Source organism: Grampus griseus (genome assembly GCF_964374135.1).
Source record: "Grampus griseus genome assembly, chromosome: 3".
Taxonomy (NCBI): domain Eukaryota; kingdom Metazoa; phylum Chordata; class Mammalia; order Artiodactyla; family Delphinidae; genus Grampus; species Grampus griseus.
In genome coordinates, this window is record NC_139019.1 from 164,539,525 (window position 1) to 164,557,425 (window position 17,901).

The following is a 17,901-nucleotide window of genomic DNA, read 5'->3' on the forward strand; positions in this document are numbered from 1 at the left end:
TGGTAATGGTGTGAGGAATCACAAACTTTTACATAATACCTGTGTCAGTGTCCACAGGTGCGACCTCAAGATGTTGAAATACGGAAATATCTACCAACATGCAATTATGAATTTGACCCAGTATCCATTCTAACTGCATATTCAAACATGAGATCAATGAGGTAAGTGTAAACAGTTGCAACATTATTTGTATTAGTAAGTGATCTAATAAAAACGCCCATTATGAGAGGCCTTGATATAGAATTTACAGCACATTCACACAACAGAATGTATTTGGCCAGAAAATAATGAAGAATCCTTTGACAACTCAAGAGAATAATCTATCAGCTGTGTGAAAAAAGGAGAGCCAAAGAAGAAATACATATACTATATTTATATGTGTAAAATATCTATTGAAATCTGCAGGAGAAATTAACAACTTTGGTTGTTGAAGCAAGAGGAACTAAGTGTCTGGAGCTAAGATTGAGATGGAGAATCTCCAGTGTTTCCTCTCTTGTTCCGTTGGAATTCAAAACTCAACTATCTGAACTCTTCAATAAACAGGAAGCAGTATATAAGTAAAAGTATGAATATTGTGGTATTTAGGGACATGGCTGTAGGAAACATGGACTCGGAGTATCGTTCAAACTTCTGGGGGCTCCTATGAGGTCTGACCATGGTGCTGTGATCATTTCCATGCTTACTTTCATGTGAGTGCCACCTTTATTTCAGTAAATTCCCCATTACTTGAGATCACCAGAGAGTATTTGGTTTTGGTGAACCAGAGAAAGTAAGCAGCTCACCTGGCCAGGTGAGGAGGCAAAGATTTCTCCTGATCCACCTGTACTCACTGGCTCCCTTGGCCCCGTCTGCTATCACCAAATCTTCCTTTATGCAGCCCCTGTGCGTCCCTGGTCTGAAGACCCCTGTGGTAAGCAGAATTCTAATTGGCAATCATATCCCATCCCCTGAGGTACACATAACCACTTCCAGGTTTGAAGTCAAATGCCAATGTAGGTTCTGCTGTGAAGGGATTTGCAAATGGAATTCATGTCCCACATTAAGTGATGTTAAGAAAGTTTATCCTGCATGGGCTTGCCTTAATCATGTGAGCTCCTAAGAGATCTGGGCTTTTTATTGGAGAAAAGATCCAAAGTTTGAGAGAGTTTTGATGTGAGGAAGCTTCTCTTGCTGGCCTCCAAATAGGAACACTGATACACTGTGAGAGGGCCCAGGAGAGGTCCACATGAGAAGGAATGCAGGTAGCCCCTGAGAGCTAAACCTGGACCACTGCTGACAGATAGGAGACAAGGAGACCTCAGTCCTACCATCACAAGGAACTGAATTGTACCCAGAATCAGAGGGTTAGAGGAGGACCCCAAGCCTCAGATGAGAATGCAGTCCAGGCTGACAGAATGATTTCAGCCTTGTAAGAACCTGAGCAGACAACCTAGCTATACCATGCCAGATTGCTGACCAGCAATAACTGTGAGATAATAATTTTTTCAGGTTTTACATATGTGGGAATTTGTTACACAGTGGTTGACATTGAATGCAGCCCTTCTCAGGGCTCTCACCTGCACATCGTATTGGGCCATGAGGACAGCAAAGCTGCTGAGGTGGGTGCATTGGAAGATGGTGCTGTTGTCTCTGGTGCTGGCCATCCTGCAGCCTTTGGCGGCCCAATGACAAATTCCATTCTGGCCACACTCCCAGAAAACACAGCATATCTTCTCCCTTGGCCCAGGGATCACTGACTTTAGGAACAGGAAATAGGTGTGAGATGGTGGTTCTGTAACTCAGAAATGCTGACCCAAATCTGGCTCATGAAGGGCTTTCCTGGGGATATTATGCACCCATGGGGGAGCCCCCTGAAGCCCAAGGCTGTGCCCAGGACACAGGGGTCTTCCACCTCACAGGTCCATCCCACCTGGACTCACATGTTGGAAGACAAAGGTGACTGGGGAGCTGAGGTTCTGGGTGTTATTGCTGGTGATAAAGGTAGATACAACATCTGACAGCAGGATGTGGGAGATTTTTTGCAGCAAACTCTTGTGTGTCTCAAGCAGAACTGCCTGTTTTTCAGTATCCAGGACCAGGGGGACTTTATCCAACAACTTCCCTATCCCTGGGGTGGAGACAAGGCCCACCACAATAGTACCTGCAGGATAAGAGCAAGGTTGACATCTTGGGGGTGCCCAACATGACCCCTCCTTTAGATGGACTCTTTCCTTGTGGCCCCACCATAACCCGCAATTCCCTTTAAAGTTTAGTTTTCTGTTTGTCACTTCTTTGTGTATCTTTTCCCACTGTGAATCCTCAGGGACCGTTTCCCTGCCTCAACCATTACCTGAGTCATTAGATTCGTGCACTGTATCCCAGGTCAGCATCATCTGTGTCTGACTCTGAATCAAGGTGATATCCCTGTCTTCTTCCTCCAACACCTTCAGGGACAGTTCTAAGAGTTGTGGGGGTTATACAAGGAAGTTAGATTAGCAATTGTGCCTACAGTGGTAAACATAATACTATTATTTGTATATATAAGAAAATAAATGTTTTACTATATTATATAAATATGTAAATACTTTATATATTACATAACATATATTATATATAATGGTATTATTTGTTATAAGTACTAACATTTGGTACACATAATAATGGTATATCTGTATATCTTTTGAATCTACAAAGGATTACAATAGAACACTATAAGAAATTTATTCCACAACAAGTTAGGCAACCTAGATGAAAAGGAGAAATTCCTAGAGACACACAAAATACCAAAAGTGACTTAAGAAAATGGAAAATCAGAATGATCTGGTAACAGGTAAGCAGGTTGAATCAGTATCCAAAACTTCCCCAAAAGAAAAGAACAGAACAGATGGCTTCTATGTTGAATTCTCCCAGCCATTCATGGAAGAATTAACACTAATCCTTTGTAAACCTCTCCATAGAATAGAAGAGAAAGGAACACTACCTAAATATTCTATGAGACCATCATTACCCTATAAATAAAATAAGATAAAGACATCACAAAAACCCCATAGACCAATATCCATTATAAACATGGATACACAAATAGTCAATTAAATATTAGGAAAAATTTTGTCCAAGGAAACTCAAGACATATATTGAAAACTACAAAAGATTGTTGAAAGAAATTAGAAACCCTAAATATATCATAAGACATCCTATGTTCATAGACTGGAGAGTTCATATTGTTAAGATGGCAGTAGTCCCCAAAGTGGTCTACAGATTCAGTGCAAGCCATATCAAAATTCTGACATCATTAAATTAATTTTTGGGGAGAAATGGAAAGCTCATCCTAAAATTCATAGGGAATTACGAGTGGCCTGGCTATGCAAAGCAATCTTGAAAATGAAAAACAAATTCGGAGGAGTTACAATTCCTCATTTCAAAACTTACTGCCAACCTATGTTCCAGCCACTCTGGGGTCCATATGTTTGTGGTCAGCATACAGTTAACTTCTTCCACCTGGTGGGAGTTTTATTATCAGGAAAACAACTCAAAGATACAGCTCAGATTATTATATATACCCTTGAGGAGGAACTCAAGTCCTTGGCTTTGTTTTCTGGCTAAACTATTATTATTTTGTCTTGCTTGACCCTTTTCCTTTCTTTCAGCATTCTCCCCCTTCTCTTATTAAATTTGCTCTTTGGAACTCCGGGAAGGCCTAGGAGGCTAAAGATTTTCTACAATATAAACATCAGGTGGGGGATACAGGGGTCTTTCCCCTGTAAAGTCCCCATGGGTTCTGCTTGGTTTGATATGGACTGAATATTAGATGATACCAAAATAGTCTCAACTTTTGAAGCGTGGTATTGGTATTATGGTTACACGGGACAATGTCCTGATTCTGGATGATTCATGCTGAAATATTTAATGGTGAAGTGTCATGATATTTTCAACTTTCAAATGGTTCAGAAAAAAATTATACATCTACATGCAGTCAGTTCTGCTATAATGCTTGTTTGAAAACATGATATTTTTCTGGGTATTGATAAATTTGGAAACAATTTGAACATAATGTAAATTTCATGTTTGCTTATGTGCAATTTCATCAGCAAGGCACACAAGAGAAACAGGAGTTAAAGGCAGAAAACTGCACCCAGGTGAACCTAGCTGCTCAGAAATACACAAAACACATGCGCACAGCTCAAGACATTGCCAGCTCATTCAGTGCCTCTCAGGTGTTATGAAGGATCCCAATATCCATCTGGGTTCTGACTTTCTGTCTGATTTTAGGTAACTCTCCCTCCACCTCTTCATTATAACTCACAAGTGTCAATCCTTCTGATGATCACTTCTACAAGCAAAGGACAGGCCTCTTTCAAGGTAAAGTGCTCTGTTTCTTGTAGTGCTTTTGTATTTCTTAATCATTCAATATATGTAAGATGCTGTTTTATTAGATTCCTTTTTTTTTAAATGTCAGTGACAAGTTTTGAGAGTTGAACCCCATCCAATCCCATTTTTCCCATAAGCCCTGTGGCTTTCACTGTGTGATTATGCACAATATTGGTTAGGAACACCTATGAAAAAATCTTGTTTAAAAGCAAACTTCCCTGGAGGGGGCAAGTTCCAGCCCACTGGCTGAAACTCATTATGTTCAACCACGTGACCTTCTGCCCTGTTGTCACTCAGGGAAAGGGGGTGGGTTCTCGTGAACTGTCCAATCAGGGGCGCAGCACGAGAAGGTGGGTGGGGCAACACTTAGCCGACCACTTAAAGGCTCCTGTAGGTGCTCAGCGTCAAGTTTCATCTGCTCTCCCGGGTGCCAGGTGTGTCTTTGTAGTGTATATGATGCTGTGAACTACAGAGGCGGCAGGAGTGGAACGGAGGACCCCAGGGGGACCCCAGAAGCCAGGAAATGGTGAGTTGAGGGGCCAGGTGTCCCAGGACAGGGAGGAGGGGTTGAGTCGGAACCTGCCACTGTGGGACCCGGACCCTGCTGCGGTCAACTCCGGAGTCTGCAGACCGAAGTCCGCCCGGGGCTCAGCTCAGACCTAAGCCCCCTCCAGCTCTCAGCGCGGGGGCTGGGCCAGCAGCCGAGACTTCGGGCGTCCTGTCCTATCACTGTGCGTGGTGACTTTGGCCCCGGAGCCTCTCTGGGCAGCTCTGCACCCGCAACCCGTCTCTCCTCAGATTGTACATTGACCTCGGGTAGAGTCTTCAGACTCTGTGTCTGGTCTTTAAGTGTGGGTGGAGCTTTTGTCTGTGGGGACCCCCGTGCCAGTTTTCTCCCCAAGAGGACCCGTTTTCTCCTGAGTTTTCCAAATGTTTGGGGAAGCAGAGTCTCAAATCCACGAACCTGTCGCCCCAGCCTAGCTCTTCCTAGGGCTGGCATTAAATCCATAAATTCCAGGTCCCTCCCCGCCTTCCCAAAGCCAACTGCGTCTCTAATTCACAGTATCATTATCAACTATTTGTCCTCCGTGGTGCATGTCAAACAGACGCCGTATTTTTCTTTCCAGGGCAGAAAATTTATGTGTTCATTTATTTAATAATAAAATCAGGGCTTCCCTGGTGGCGCAGTGGTTGGGAGTCCGCCTGCCGATGCAGGGGACGCGGGTTCGTGCCCCGGTCTGGGAAGATCCCCCATGCCGCGGAGCGGCTGCGCCCGTGAGCCATGGCCGCTGAACCTGCGCGTCCGGAGCCTGTTGCTCCGCAACGGGAGAGGCCACAACAGTGAGAGGCCCGCGTACCGCAAAACAAACAAACAAAACAAAATAATAAAATCAATAGTATTATTAATGGAAATAAAAATTATTTAATGCTCACCATATATCAGGGACTGTGCAGACACCTTACACAGATCTCATTTAATCCTAACATGCAATAAATATTAAGCTCACTTTTTAGAAGCAAACATTGAAGGATCCAAGAAGTTAAATCCTTACACAGGGTCCCACAGCCCCTCTTTGGCAGAGGGGGATGCAGAATTTTGTCATTTTCCCACAGCCAATGAGCAGCTCATGTTTAAAGGTGTAGTTTTTGGTTTTCCTCTCTTTATCATGAGAGGAAAGCAGAGAATAATCACCTGTATCTAGGCTGTGTGAAACCCTTGGGTGTCTCCCCCCAGAGTCTTTCCTGGGCACAGACATCCTGTATCCTATGGGAAGCCCTTGGGTGTAGCTACCCCCTGAGAAATGTTCCTGCTCCTCCATGGGTTTGTCACCCTAAAAAGTTTTATTCACTTTTTAGTCACCGTTTTACAGTAATTGTAAACTAAAGAAAGAGGTGAATTTCAGAAAAGTATAACATAACATTAGTACATTGCCTGTGTTAAAATTTGTTTCCCTTTCTTCCTGCCCTTAGCGGGTGTTTCTGAAGTCTTTTGCTTACTTTTGGGTGCTTTCAATGTATCAGTAATTCCAGGGCTTAGGCTTGCAGAGCAGAAGTGCTCAAGTATGATTGTTTACAAAAGTTTCTTGTCATGGAAATAATAACCAGCATCATTATTTTCTGGAGTCAATAGATACTCGTGGCTTTTCTTGTTGAGCTGGCAGAATGCCTTACAATCTTCATTTTTTTTTTTCCTTCTTCATTTTTCATGAAGTGTTGTGTTGCTGTCTTTGCATTTGAAGAAACAGTCACCTCCTCCAGTTTTTACTGACTGGCTTTGGGAGAGAAACACCCTCACCATTCAACCCAGATGGATATTCTGAGCTTCTCTCAGGCTTTTTCTGTGGATGCCCACTTCATGCCTCTTGTTCCCTCTTTTGGACAGAATTCTTAAGATTCTATGCCTTTCCTTGATCCCTCACATCCAGGCTGGATGCTGTGTTTGCTTCCCCTGAAATGCTCAAGTCTGTATGTCTTCCCAATCCCACCTAGTCATGTGTGTGCTTATGAGCTACATGTGTGTGCTTACTGTGCAGTCTTGTGCTCCTCACCTGGGGGTCATGTGAGGAGCCAGACATAGGGTGGGGGTTGACGTATATGGAGAATTGGGTGTGCCCATGGCCAGTTGGAAGTGTCTGCAGGCAGAGTATCCCAAGCAGCTGGTGTGCAAGGCTCCTGATGGATTCAGTGAGCAATTAGTAGGGTGTGCAGCCCTTTTTTGGACTTCCAAGCCCTGGTTGGTGTGAGTCCTCATGACTTCCTGGTACCAGCTTTCCAGCCACTCATCCATGCTGACCCCCTTGGTATTCTTATTTATTTATTTATTTATTTTTGGCTGTGTTGGGTCTTCTTTGCTGCATGCGGGCTTTCTCTAGTTGCCGTGAGTGGGGGCTACTCTTAGTTGCAGTGCATGAGCTTCTCATTGCGGTGGCTTCTCTTGCTGCGGAGCACTGGCTCTAGGGCACGTGGACTTCAGCAGTTGTGGCTCACGGGCTCTAGAGTGCAGGCTCAGTAGTTGTGGCGCATGGGCTTAGCTGCTCCATGACTTGTAGGATCTTCCCGGACCAGGGCTCGAACCCATGTCCCCTGCATTGGCAGGCGGATTCTTAACCACTGCGCCACCAGGGAAGCCCAGTTTTGTTTTGTTTTGTAATCTACTGTGACAGGTTTTTTTGGTTTCACTTATTGTATTTAGACCACCGATGTTTAAAGTGATTATTGATACAGCTGGATTAATATCTACAATATTTTAACATTTTTTATTTGTTGCCCTTGTTCTTTGTTTCTTTTTTGTCTTCCACTTCTCTTCTGTCTTCTCTACCTTTTAGGGGATATTTTACTTGATTCCATTTTTTCTCTTCTCTTAACATATCATTATAACTTTTTTTTTTTACATTTTTGGTCATTGCCCTTGAGTTTGTAGTATACATTTACAACTAATCCAACTCCTCTCTGAAGTAACACCATAGCATTTCACTGGATGTGAAAATTCTCTCCCTTGCCCCTTGTAACATTTCTGTCATTCATTTCACTCATCCAAAAGCTATAATTACTGAATATGTTGCTGCTATTATTATTTTCAACAAAATGTTATGTCAGATTAATTAAGAATAACAAAAACAAATGATTTTATTATTACCGTCATTTTTTCCTTTTCTAACACTTAACCTTTATCATTTACCTTCTTCCTGATGAATTTCTTTTAACTTTTTTTTGCAAAGCCAGGGATATTGGTGACAAATTCCCTCCATTTTTTTGGAAGTCTTTATTTCTCCCTCACTTGAAAGATAATTTGCTTGACACAAAATTCTAGTTGGGTGGTTTCTCTTTCAACGCTGTGTTTCACAAAACTCTCTTCCTGCTTGCATGGTTTCTGAAAAGTCCAATTTACTTCTTATCCTTGTTTCTCTGTAGCTAAGGTTTTTTTTTTCCCTGACTTCTTTCAAGATTTTTTTTGTTTTTGATTTTTCTTGAGTTTGAATATATATTTCTAGGTGTGCATTTTTAGGGTTTTTATCCTGTTTGGTGACCTCTGAGCTGCCTACATCTGTATTTTGGTATCCATTATTAATTTGGGGGAAAATCTCATTATTATTTTATGTATCCTGTTTATTTCTTCTCCTTCATGTATTCCCATGTTGTATATGTTACACCTTTTTTAATTGTCCCAAAGCTCTTGGATTTCTGTTCTGTCTTTTTACCCTTTTCTTATCTTTGCATTTCAGTTCAGAAGGTTCTAGTGACAGCTCCTCAAGGTTGCCGATTCTTTTTTCTCACACATTTCCACTGTAATGATAAGGTCCCCCCAAAAAGGAATTCTTTACTTTTGTTCTGTTCTTTTGCTTTTTTAAAAAAATTTCTTTGATTTCCCTTTGGTTCTTTTTTAGAGTTTCCAGCTCTACACATGTTACCTATCTGTTCTTGCAGGTCATCCATTATTTCCATTAGAGCACTTAGCATATGAATCATGGTTGCTTTAAATTACGGGTCTGATAATTCCAGCATATCTGCTACATCCGAATCAGGTTCTTTTGCTTGTCCTAATCCCAGAGATGTGTTGGGGTGGTTTTTTTTCTCTCTCCCCACTTTTTGTTATTTTTTTAGGAGATGTGTTTTTTAAGTCTTTTATTGTGCCTTTTAATCTTTTGTTGAATACCAGACATGACGTACCATGAAAAGGAACTGAGGTTTTTAGGCCTGTAGTATGAGATTTTAGGTTTATCTGACTAGGGTTTGGACTTATTATTTGCTGTGGCTGTTAGAGGCTAAAATATCTTCAGGTGTCCTTGCTTTTGTCTCCCATGTCATCTTTAGGAGTACTATAGAGACTTGTAAATGAGTTCTGAAACATACAGTTCTGTCAGTGTTTTATACTGTTACTAGGTGTCTTCTTGATGTGGTGGTATGTTGAGGGTGGAAAGGAAATGTTTTATAGTCGCATGATTGGGTCTCAGTATGTGACCATGGACTGTGACCCTTCTGTGGTATAAGAAGGATATTTGGTCTTTGTCCATGGTTCTTAGCAAAGACCTCCTAAAGCCCTTGGAATTTCCCATGTGATAAGGGTGATAGTAGCATCTTATGTTCTAATGAGGCAACTGTTTCCAGACCCATAGATAATTTCATGATGGGGGATGGTTACCAGGAAGAACAAAGCTATGATTAGAGGCTTAGAACTTTCAGCCCAGCCCACCCTCAAGCCCCCAGTGTTGAAAACTCCATCAAAACCCCTAAACTTCGGGATTCAGAGAAATCTGAGTTGGTGAACACATCACTGTGCTGGGAGGCTGTCATGCCAGGAGAGGGCATGGAACCTTCCTGCCCCTGTTCCCCTACTTTGCCCTGTGCACCCTTTCCATTCGGCTGTTCCTGACTTGTATCTTTTCAAATAAACTGATAATAATAAGTAAAGCATTTTTCTTAGTTCTAATATTCTATCAAATTAACAGACATGAGGGGTTATAGGGAACTTCCGAATTTGTAGTCAGCCATCCAGAAACGTGTGTGGCCTGGGCCTTGCATTTTCAGCTGGCATCTGACACGGGGGCCGTCTTGTGGTGTTGCAGGAAGGGGAACCCCTTCCTGGGCCTGAGAATGGGCTCTTGTCTAACACTCAGAAATGAATTGTCCAAGGAGACACACATGCTGACAAAGCGAGAGATTTCACTGGGAAGGGGCGCCCGGGTGGAGAGCAGCAGGGTAGGGGAACCCAGAAGAACTGCTCTGCCACATGGCTCAAAGTCTCACGTTTTATAGTAATGGGGTTCGCTTCTGGGTTGTCTCTGGCCAATCATTCTGACTCAGGGTCCTTCCTGGTGGCACGCCCATCGCTCAGCCAAGATGGATTCCAGTGAGAAGGATTCTGGGAGGTTGGTAAGATACACGGACTGGCTTCTCTTCTCTCCTTTTGACCTTTCCCGAATTCTTACGGTTGGTGGTAGCTGTTAGTTCATTCCTTACCAGAACCTCCTGTTGTAAGATAACTCATTGCAAGCGGTTACTATCGTGTCTGGCCAGGGTGGGCAGTTACGGTCAGAGGTTCCCCCAACAACAGGACTTGGCCCTTCAACTATGGAATCTGATGTTAACTTTGGTTAGTGTTAGAATTGAGTTGTAAGACACCCAGTTGGAACTGGAGAGCTGGTGAAGTGGTTTCGGAAAACACACCACGTATTTGCTGTTGGGGTTTAAACAAAACAAAACAAAACTCTCAACCTCACAAGTCTTTCTGAGGTCCCCTCAACTTAGGTTAGGCAGAAAGGCTAGAGGAGACTCAAGTTAGCAATTTTCCCTGTTGCCAGAAAAACTTGGCTCTCTGTGCACTGATATTGAACAGGAATATGGAGACAGGGTTTTTGGAGGAAAAGAAAGATAGCTTTTAATTCTTTGCCAGGCAAAGGGGAAAACACAGCAGGCTAGCACCTCAAGAACTGTGCCCTCACTTCCTGAGGAGTCAGAGGAGATCTTATAGGTGGGGCTCGAAGTCCGGGGGTGTATGATAAGGATCAAATCATGAAGGTCTTGCATTTTTCTTCTTCTTGCATTATTTCAAAACAGTCACAGCTGGAGTCAGGCAGCCCATCCCTGTAACTGGGCCTGTTTGTCTCTGGTTTATTGGCCTGTGACCTTCTTTCTGAAATGCAAAAAGCGACAAGGGGTGACTTGTAACAAGGGAGTGCAGGGAGCTTAAACACCAGGTGCAGGATGTAATTTACATCACACAGAGTTAGGGAGTGATAGGTGTAGGATGTAATTCACATAGTGTCAGGTAGTGATAGGTTAGCTTTGTGAAGGACTAATCTAGTTACAGACACTACAGATTAGTACCAGTTAAAATATAGCTAGGAGTGATTAACTCTTTCAGGCCTGTTGGTTTCTTCACTAGCCTGATCACTGTTCCCTTAACTTTCCTTGTTCTCAGGAGAGGAAAAACTTCATTTCTATTTTTGCTGCAACAAACTCCCCACTGCTGGTTCATTCCCTCCATATCAGTGGAGGAAGGGAAACGGGCATCATTCTTGTCTGGCTGAGGACAAAACTTCAGTTTTGCTCCACTTGACAAACACCAGCTGTCTGGCCCAGGGGCCCATCCATCTCCTACTTCACCCTCCCACCACGTCAGTTAGGCACTGGCTAAACAGACTCTTTTGAGGACAGGCATTGTTAAGAGCAGAATATTGTGGGCGTATTTCAAATTTTCTATTTTACTGTCTCTCCAATTTTGGAGACAGCAGTCGGCCCTGTGATTAATGGTTTGATAGATCCGAGCCGTTAATTTGAGGTTTGTTTGCTTTTTTCTGGTGAGGATTATAGGACTGTCCCTTTCCATGCTCTTCACATGCCAGATGAGAATCTAGAAGTCTGACTCCATTTTTTTATGTTTGACTGCTGACAACTTTTAAAGCCTCATCCTTCCTTCTCCTGGTGCCCCACATCTGTACAAGATGACGAGAAGCCCTGGGTGCTTACTTCTTTGGTGCTGGTGAGAGATGAAATCCTTGGTAGCCTCTGCCTTTCTGTGCAAAACCTCACACTAGTCCGCCTCCTAATCTCAATTCAAACAAACAAGCAAACAAAAACCTCAGGCCGAAATTTGCAGCAACATGGATGGACCTAGAGATTCTCATACTGAGTGAAGTAAGTCGGACAGAGAAAGACAAATATCATATTATATCGCTTATATGTGGAATCTAAAAAAATGGCACAACTGAACTTATTTATAAAACAGAAATAGAGTCACAGATGTGAAAAGCAAACATGGTTACTGGGGGGAAAGGGGGGTGGGGAAGGTTAAATTGGGAGATTGGGATTGACATATACACACTAACATATATAAAATAGAGGGACTTCCCTGGTGTCCAGTGGTTAAGACTCTCCACTTCCAATGCAGGAGGCACAGGTTCAATCCCTGGTCTGGGAACTAGACCCATGTGCTGCATGGTGTGGCCAAAAAAATTTTTTTAAGTAAAATAAATAAAATAGATAACTAATAGGGACCTACTGTATAGCACAGGGAGCCCTACTCAGGACTCTGTAATGACCTATATGGGAAAAGAACCTAAAAAAGAGTGGATATATGTTAATGTATAATTGATTCACTTTGCTGTACAGCAGAAACTAACACAACATTGTAAATCAACTATACTCCAATAAAAATTTTTTAAAAAACAAAAAACTCAGGCCAGGCTCCTTGCCTTGTTCTGTCAAGGCACTTCCCACCTGCTTAAGAGGCCTTCCCTGCCCTCCCCAGACACTTCCATTATGGAAGTAATAAACTCTTTCATACGTTCCTGGCAGTAATGTGTTGTCAGTCAAACCTAGGGTAGGGACCCCCCTAACACAGTAGGTTACCATAACAGTTATAGAAGGGGTAAGGTATTGTCAACTGAAAAAAATATTCACAACCTGAAAGTTGAGAGTTGTGTTTTCTTCAGTGGACATACTGAGGACTTCAAGTTTGGGAGGCAGCATCTTAAGCAACTCTGAGGAGGCGAGGGGGGGACTAGGATATATAGGAGTTTTGCAACAAAGGGCAGGTAGTAGGAACAAAAGGTTACTGTTAATAAAACTAGGTACAGTAAGTCCCCTACATAAGAATGAGTTCTGATTCTGAGAGCACTCTCATCGGTCCGATTTGTTTGTAAGTCCAACAAAGTTAGTCTAGGTACCCAGCTAACACCATCGGCTATATGGTACTGTACTGTAATAGGTTTATAATACTTTTCACACAAATAATACATAAAAAACAAAGAATAAATAAAACATTTTAAATCTTACAGTACAGTCCCTTGAAAAGTACAGTAGTACAGTACAACAGCTGGCATACAGGGGCTGGCATCGAGTGAACAGGCAAGAAGAGTGACTGACTGGAGGAGAGAGAGGAGGTGGGAGATGGTAGAGCTGAAGGATCTTCAGCAATAGGAGACAGAAGGCAAGCTGCAGTTTCACTCAAGCCTAACGTTGATGGAACGCTCATTTGCATCTTTGAAAGTTCGCAACTTGAAGGGTCGTTTGCAGGGACTTACTGTATCTCAAGTTAAGGAATTTAGCGCTTTTCTATGTTTGGGAAGATGCAAGAGTCTGGGCTCACTGAAATCATTCCTTTGATATGCACCTCAGCTATCTGGGGCCAGTATCCTGTGTTTTCACATCCTGAGCTTCCTCCGGGCTCACCGGCTCACCTTTTCGGCACTGCAATCGCTGATGACTGTGACATCGTTTGCTTACTGATATGGCAGGCAATATTTTATTTCTCAGTATCTTTATCAATACACTTTGCTTAATTGTTCTATTGATAAATACTCCAGATTTTTATGTATCAATGCACGCCACCCTTTATTTTTAAAAGGTACATATGATGATGAATTTATGTAATCCATTTTTTCTAAATATTGGGTTGGCCAAAATGTTCGTTTGGGTTTTTCCATAAGGTGGACCATAATGTGGAAAAACCCCAACGAACTTTTTGACCAACCCGATAGATACATGGCTTGTTACTGTGGATGAAAAATGCTGCCTGCCATATCGATAAACAAAGGATGTTGCAGCCGTCAAGTCATCAGCCTTCAAGCCATCCCCAACTGTGCACCCTGAGGGGATTCAGGGTGGAAAAAAGGATACTGGCCCTAGATAGTTAAGGTGCATATCAAAGGAATGTTTTCAGTGAGCCCAGATTCTCACATCTTCCCACACGTAGAAAAGCGCTAATTCATTAACTTGAGATATCTGGTTTTCTTTAATTAACAGTAATCTTTTGATGTTCCACTACCTATGGCAAAACTCCTGTATATCCTGGCTTCTCCCTTACGTCTTTGGAGCAGTCCCTCAGAGCTACCTGAGAGACGGCCTCCCAAGCTTGAGTCCTCAGAAAGTCCGCCAAATAAAACATACTTCTCAACTTTTATCTTGTGCATTTTTTCAGTCGATATTACTAATTTTTGCTGCCAAAACCATGAATGAAAACTCAGATTGCCACCTGACAGGGCAAACAAACATATACAAATTATGTTACTTTCCAAACTGAATTTCTTCTTAAAATTTTTATCATAAAATATATTCAGGGAAAAATGTACAAAATGTTTTGTGGTAAGATTTAGTAATAATATACACATCCTTGGAATCATCATGAAGATTCTTAAATGGCCTGTGGGCAGTGGTGAGAGTGTCCTGATGTTCCCATCCCTGACTTATCTCCATCCTGCCCCATTCATGACCACTGTCCTGATTTTTTGTTTATCTACATACCCTTACCATCTAAATATTATTTTTCACTCAGCCGTGTTCTTTCAGTTTTACCTGCTTTGACCTTTCGACAATCGAGTATTAATGGAATTCCACTGAAAAGGTTTCCCGGTGGTTTCTCTGCCTGTGTTTCACACATGCTAGTGTCTGAGGCTTCAGGGCTGGTCTAGGACTGTGGGGTTCATCCTCCCACCGGAGCCAAGTGCCCCTGAGGCAAGGGGACTTTTTAAAGTACCAAATGAGTGGGGGTGGGGAGGGAGGGAGAGAATTCTCCTAAAGGAAATGGTGAAAGATGAAAGTAGAACGGAACAGTCTTTTTTTTGGTTGGGGGCTCTGCGGGGCTTGTGGGACTTTGGTTGCCAGACGAGGGATCCAACCCGTGCCCCCTGCAGTGGAAGCACGGAGCCCTAACCAGTGGACGGCCAGGGAATTCCTGGAACAGCCTCATTATTAGTGAATAGTGAGGACACAGAAGTGTCCATGTTTGTGAAGGGTCACAGTTCTGTGCCAGGCCTCAGTGGCCTTATGGTTTGACGCTGGGTCCTTGGAGAGAACATTTCCCACCCACTGGCAGGACAAGGTCGGCTCAAAGACGCGACCTCCGACCTCCTGTCACTCAGGCACGGGAGGGCGGGGCCCTGTGAACTGTCCAAACAGGGGAGTTACCAATTATTTTATGGGGCGGTGCTGTTCCGATGGCGGCGGAGGCGTGGATTGCGTGCTCAGTGCCGCTGGCTATGGCAGTGACCGCATCAGCTGTTGCTGCCCTTAAAGGCTCCAGGTAGTTATGCCGCATTCTGTGTCGCTGTGACCGGCATGCCGCGGCGGTCATGGGGTGGACAACCGGAAACTCCAGGAACCGAAAAATGGTGAGTGTGCGGGGTCGGGTGTTGGGAGAGGGAGGCGGTGGGACTGATGGAACCGGGCCTCCTGCGCGGCCGACTCCAGAGTCTGCGGACCCGAGTCAGCCGGTGGCGCGCCACACAGCCTAGGGGCTGGGTCGACAGCCGCGACCCCCGGGTGTCCTGTCCTGTTCCTGCGAACCCGAGTCTCCCCCACACGGCGCGGTGGCCATAGGGAGGGACTCGGGGCAATCGTGACTCGGTCTCTGGGGTACACGTGTGGGAGCAGCTGTGGTCTGGGGGTGTCCGGTTCCCCCTTTCTCTCCAGGGGAATCATTTTACTCTCACTTTTTAAAATGTTTGAGGAACAGGATCTCAAATCCACGACCCTGTCCCCCCAGCCTGGCTCTTCCTAGGGCTGGCAATAAATCCCTAAATTTACGGATGTTTCCCCGCATTCCCAAATGCCATCTTCCCCTCGGCAGTTCATAGTATCACTATTAACTGTTTTTCTCCGTGGTGCGTTTCAAACCGATGCAGTATTTTAATTGTTTAATCATTTATCAACAGAGCCATGGATGGCTCTTTAATTTAAAGATTTATTTTGATGCCTATTTTACTTGAGAGGAAAGCAGAGAACCACTACCTGGAATATGTTATATGGAATGCTTGCGCCTCTCCTCTCGAAATCTTCCTTGGTCACGGACATCTTATGGGAAGACCTTTGGGTGGAGGGTCCTCTTGAGAAACTTTCCTGGGTGATCTTTTTTCAGCACTGCCTCCGTTCCTGAGTTTCTCTCTTTGAAAAGATTTATTCACTTATTTGAGACTCAGTTTTTCAATAAATGTAAATTTTATTTATTCAGTAGACCTGGGGAGACAGTATAAATTTTTTCCAAAGAGGCAAGAAAGGTGAATTTTGGAAAAATATTTCATTATTACATTCTGTGTATGAAAATTTTTGTTTCCCCCCTTTTTTTTCCCACCCTGAGCGGATGTAGTAATATTCTGAGGTCTTTTGGGTGATTTCCAATGGCATATCAGGACTTAGACTTGCAAAATCTAGAAGTGTTCCAATACGATTGTTTACAAATCAGTTTCTCTTTTTGGAAATAAGTCATTGACATCTTCATTTTCCGACAGGAATAGATGTTTTGGGATTTTCCTGTTTAAAAAATAAAATTGCCTTACAGTCTTCTCTCTTCCTTTACACATAAACACTGGGTTGAGTGATTTTTCTGGATTATTGAAACACTGGGTTTATGTCATTTAAATTATCAGTGGTGATCCAAAGTATTGTGACTGGAGCAGAGGCCTGAGGCCAGTGACTCCAAACTAAAGTTCCCATCTGGAGCTGGCAGTGGGGGGGGGGGGGGTTTCTTTGGCCTAGATATTTTATGTTTGAGTTCTGCATCCATGATATAGGTGCACCCGGAGTGTATTTTGTGTATTAAAAAAGCCTGTGGTCAGGAGTTCTGTCTCCTGGACAAAAAGTTTATGAATTTGGGAGTTTGAGTCCGATATTAAACTGAATCTGCCTGAGAGTTTCCTCACGTGAGAATGTGAGGAGAGCTCTCTTCAGTGACTGCTCAGGTGTCCCTACCCTCCTTCACCAGGGACTGACCCACCTTAGGGGCTGTATCTCAACCTGGTATCTAGACCCGAAGCTTGGGAATGCGTTTAACTTTCTGAATGTGGATTTTCGTTCTTAACTGTGGGCAAGCAGACTTCTTACCTGAGCTGATTTGAATATTTGTGTTTCTTTTCTTTAGATGCCTTTATCTATTGGATATTTCAGTCCTTTAACTCTAGTTTCCCTTAGCAGTTTGCAATTTTATTTCCTTGGTGAGTGTATATGATTTTTGATTTCTTAGGCTTTGAAAAATATAAGTTGATTGAAAAATATGTGTTTAAGGCAAGAAAATCCTGGAACCAAACAGAATTTCTGCTCCTTTTAGGCAACAGAATCTTAAGCTGTGAGATGGGTATGTTTAGGTTCTCAGGCACATTTTTCATTTTTAGATCAGTTTTTGTATGTGCTTGTCCCTAGAGAACTTTGATACTTAAAAGGCTGTACAATTCTTAAGGCAAGTGAATTTCTACTTGTATTGATGAGTGAGAAAAACTATTGAATTTCTGTTTTAATTGATATGATAAAAACTACTCAAACTTAGGGGAATCTCTGAAAATCCTAGTATGTTTCTTCATGGATTAAATGCAAACCCCTAATGCATTATAATACGATACTCATTCCTAACCATATCCTGAGTGTGAAATATAGTGGAGGGACAAACTATGATGTCATTTGTCCTTTTAGTTAGAAAGACATTTGAAGTCTTTCACTTTCTACAGTTTGCAGTTTTATACCCAATAGTGTTTAAAGAATTAAATTTAGAATGATTTCCTTTGTAGAAAAGTTAAAATTAATTTAAAAATAAATTTAAAGTAGCAGAAGTTAATTAAAAACAGACTA

The 17,901-nt window shown here is 42.8% G+C and overlaps 1 protein-coding gene across 1 annotated transcript in view; it reads right to left on the minus strand.

Annotated features, from left to right (window-relative positions):
* LOC309819966 (adhesion G protein-coupled receptor E2-like) overlaps positions 1-15,382 on the minus strand; it is a gene marked incomplete at its 5' end in the record, with an annotated part of 28,769 nt that extends 13,387 nt beyond the window's left edge. The window contains 4 exons of the mRNA XM_082650394.1: positions 1,557-1,736; positions 1,920-2,140; positions 2,330-2,437; positions 15,253-15,382. Of these exons, the coding sequence (XP_082506520.1) occupies positions 1,557-1,736; positions 1,920-2,140; positions 2,330-2,437; positions 15,253-15,382 (639 nt within the window). The remainder of the gene's footprint in view (positions 1-1,556; positions 1,737-1,919; positions 2,141-2,329; positions 2,438-15,252) is intronic.
* Between the last annotated feature and the right edge of the window lie 2,519 nt (positions 15,383-17,901).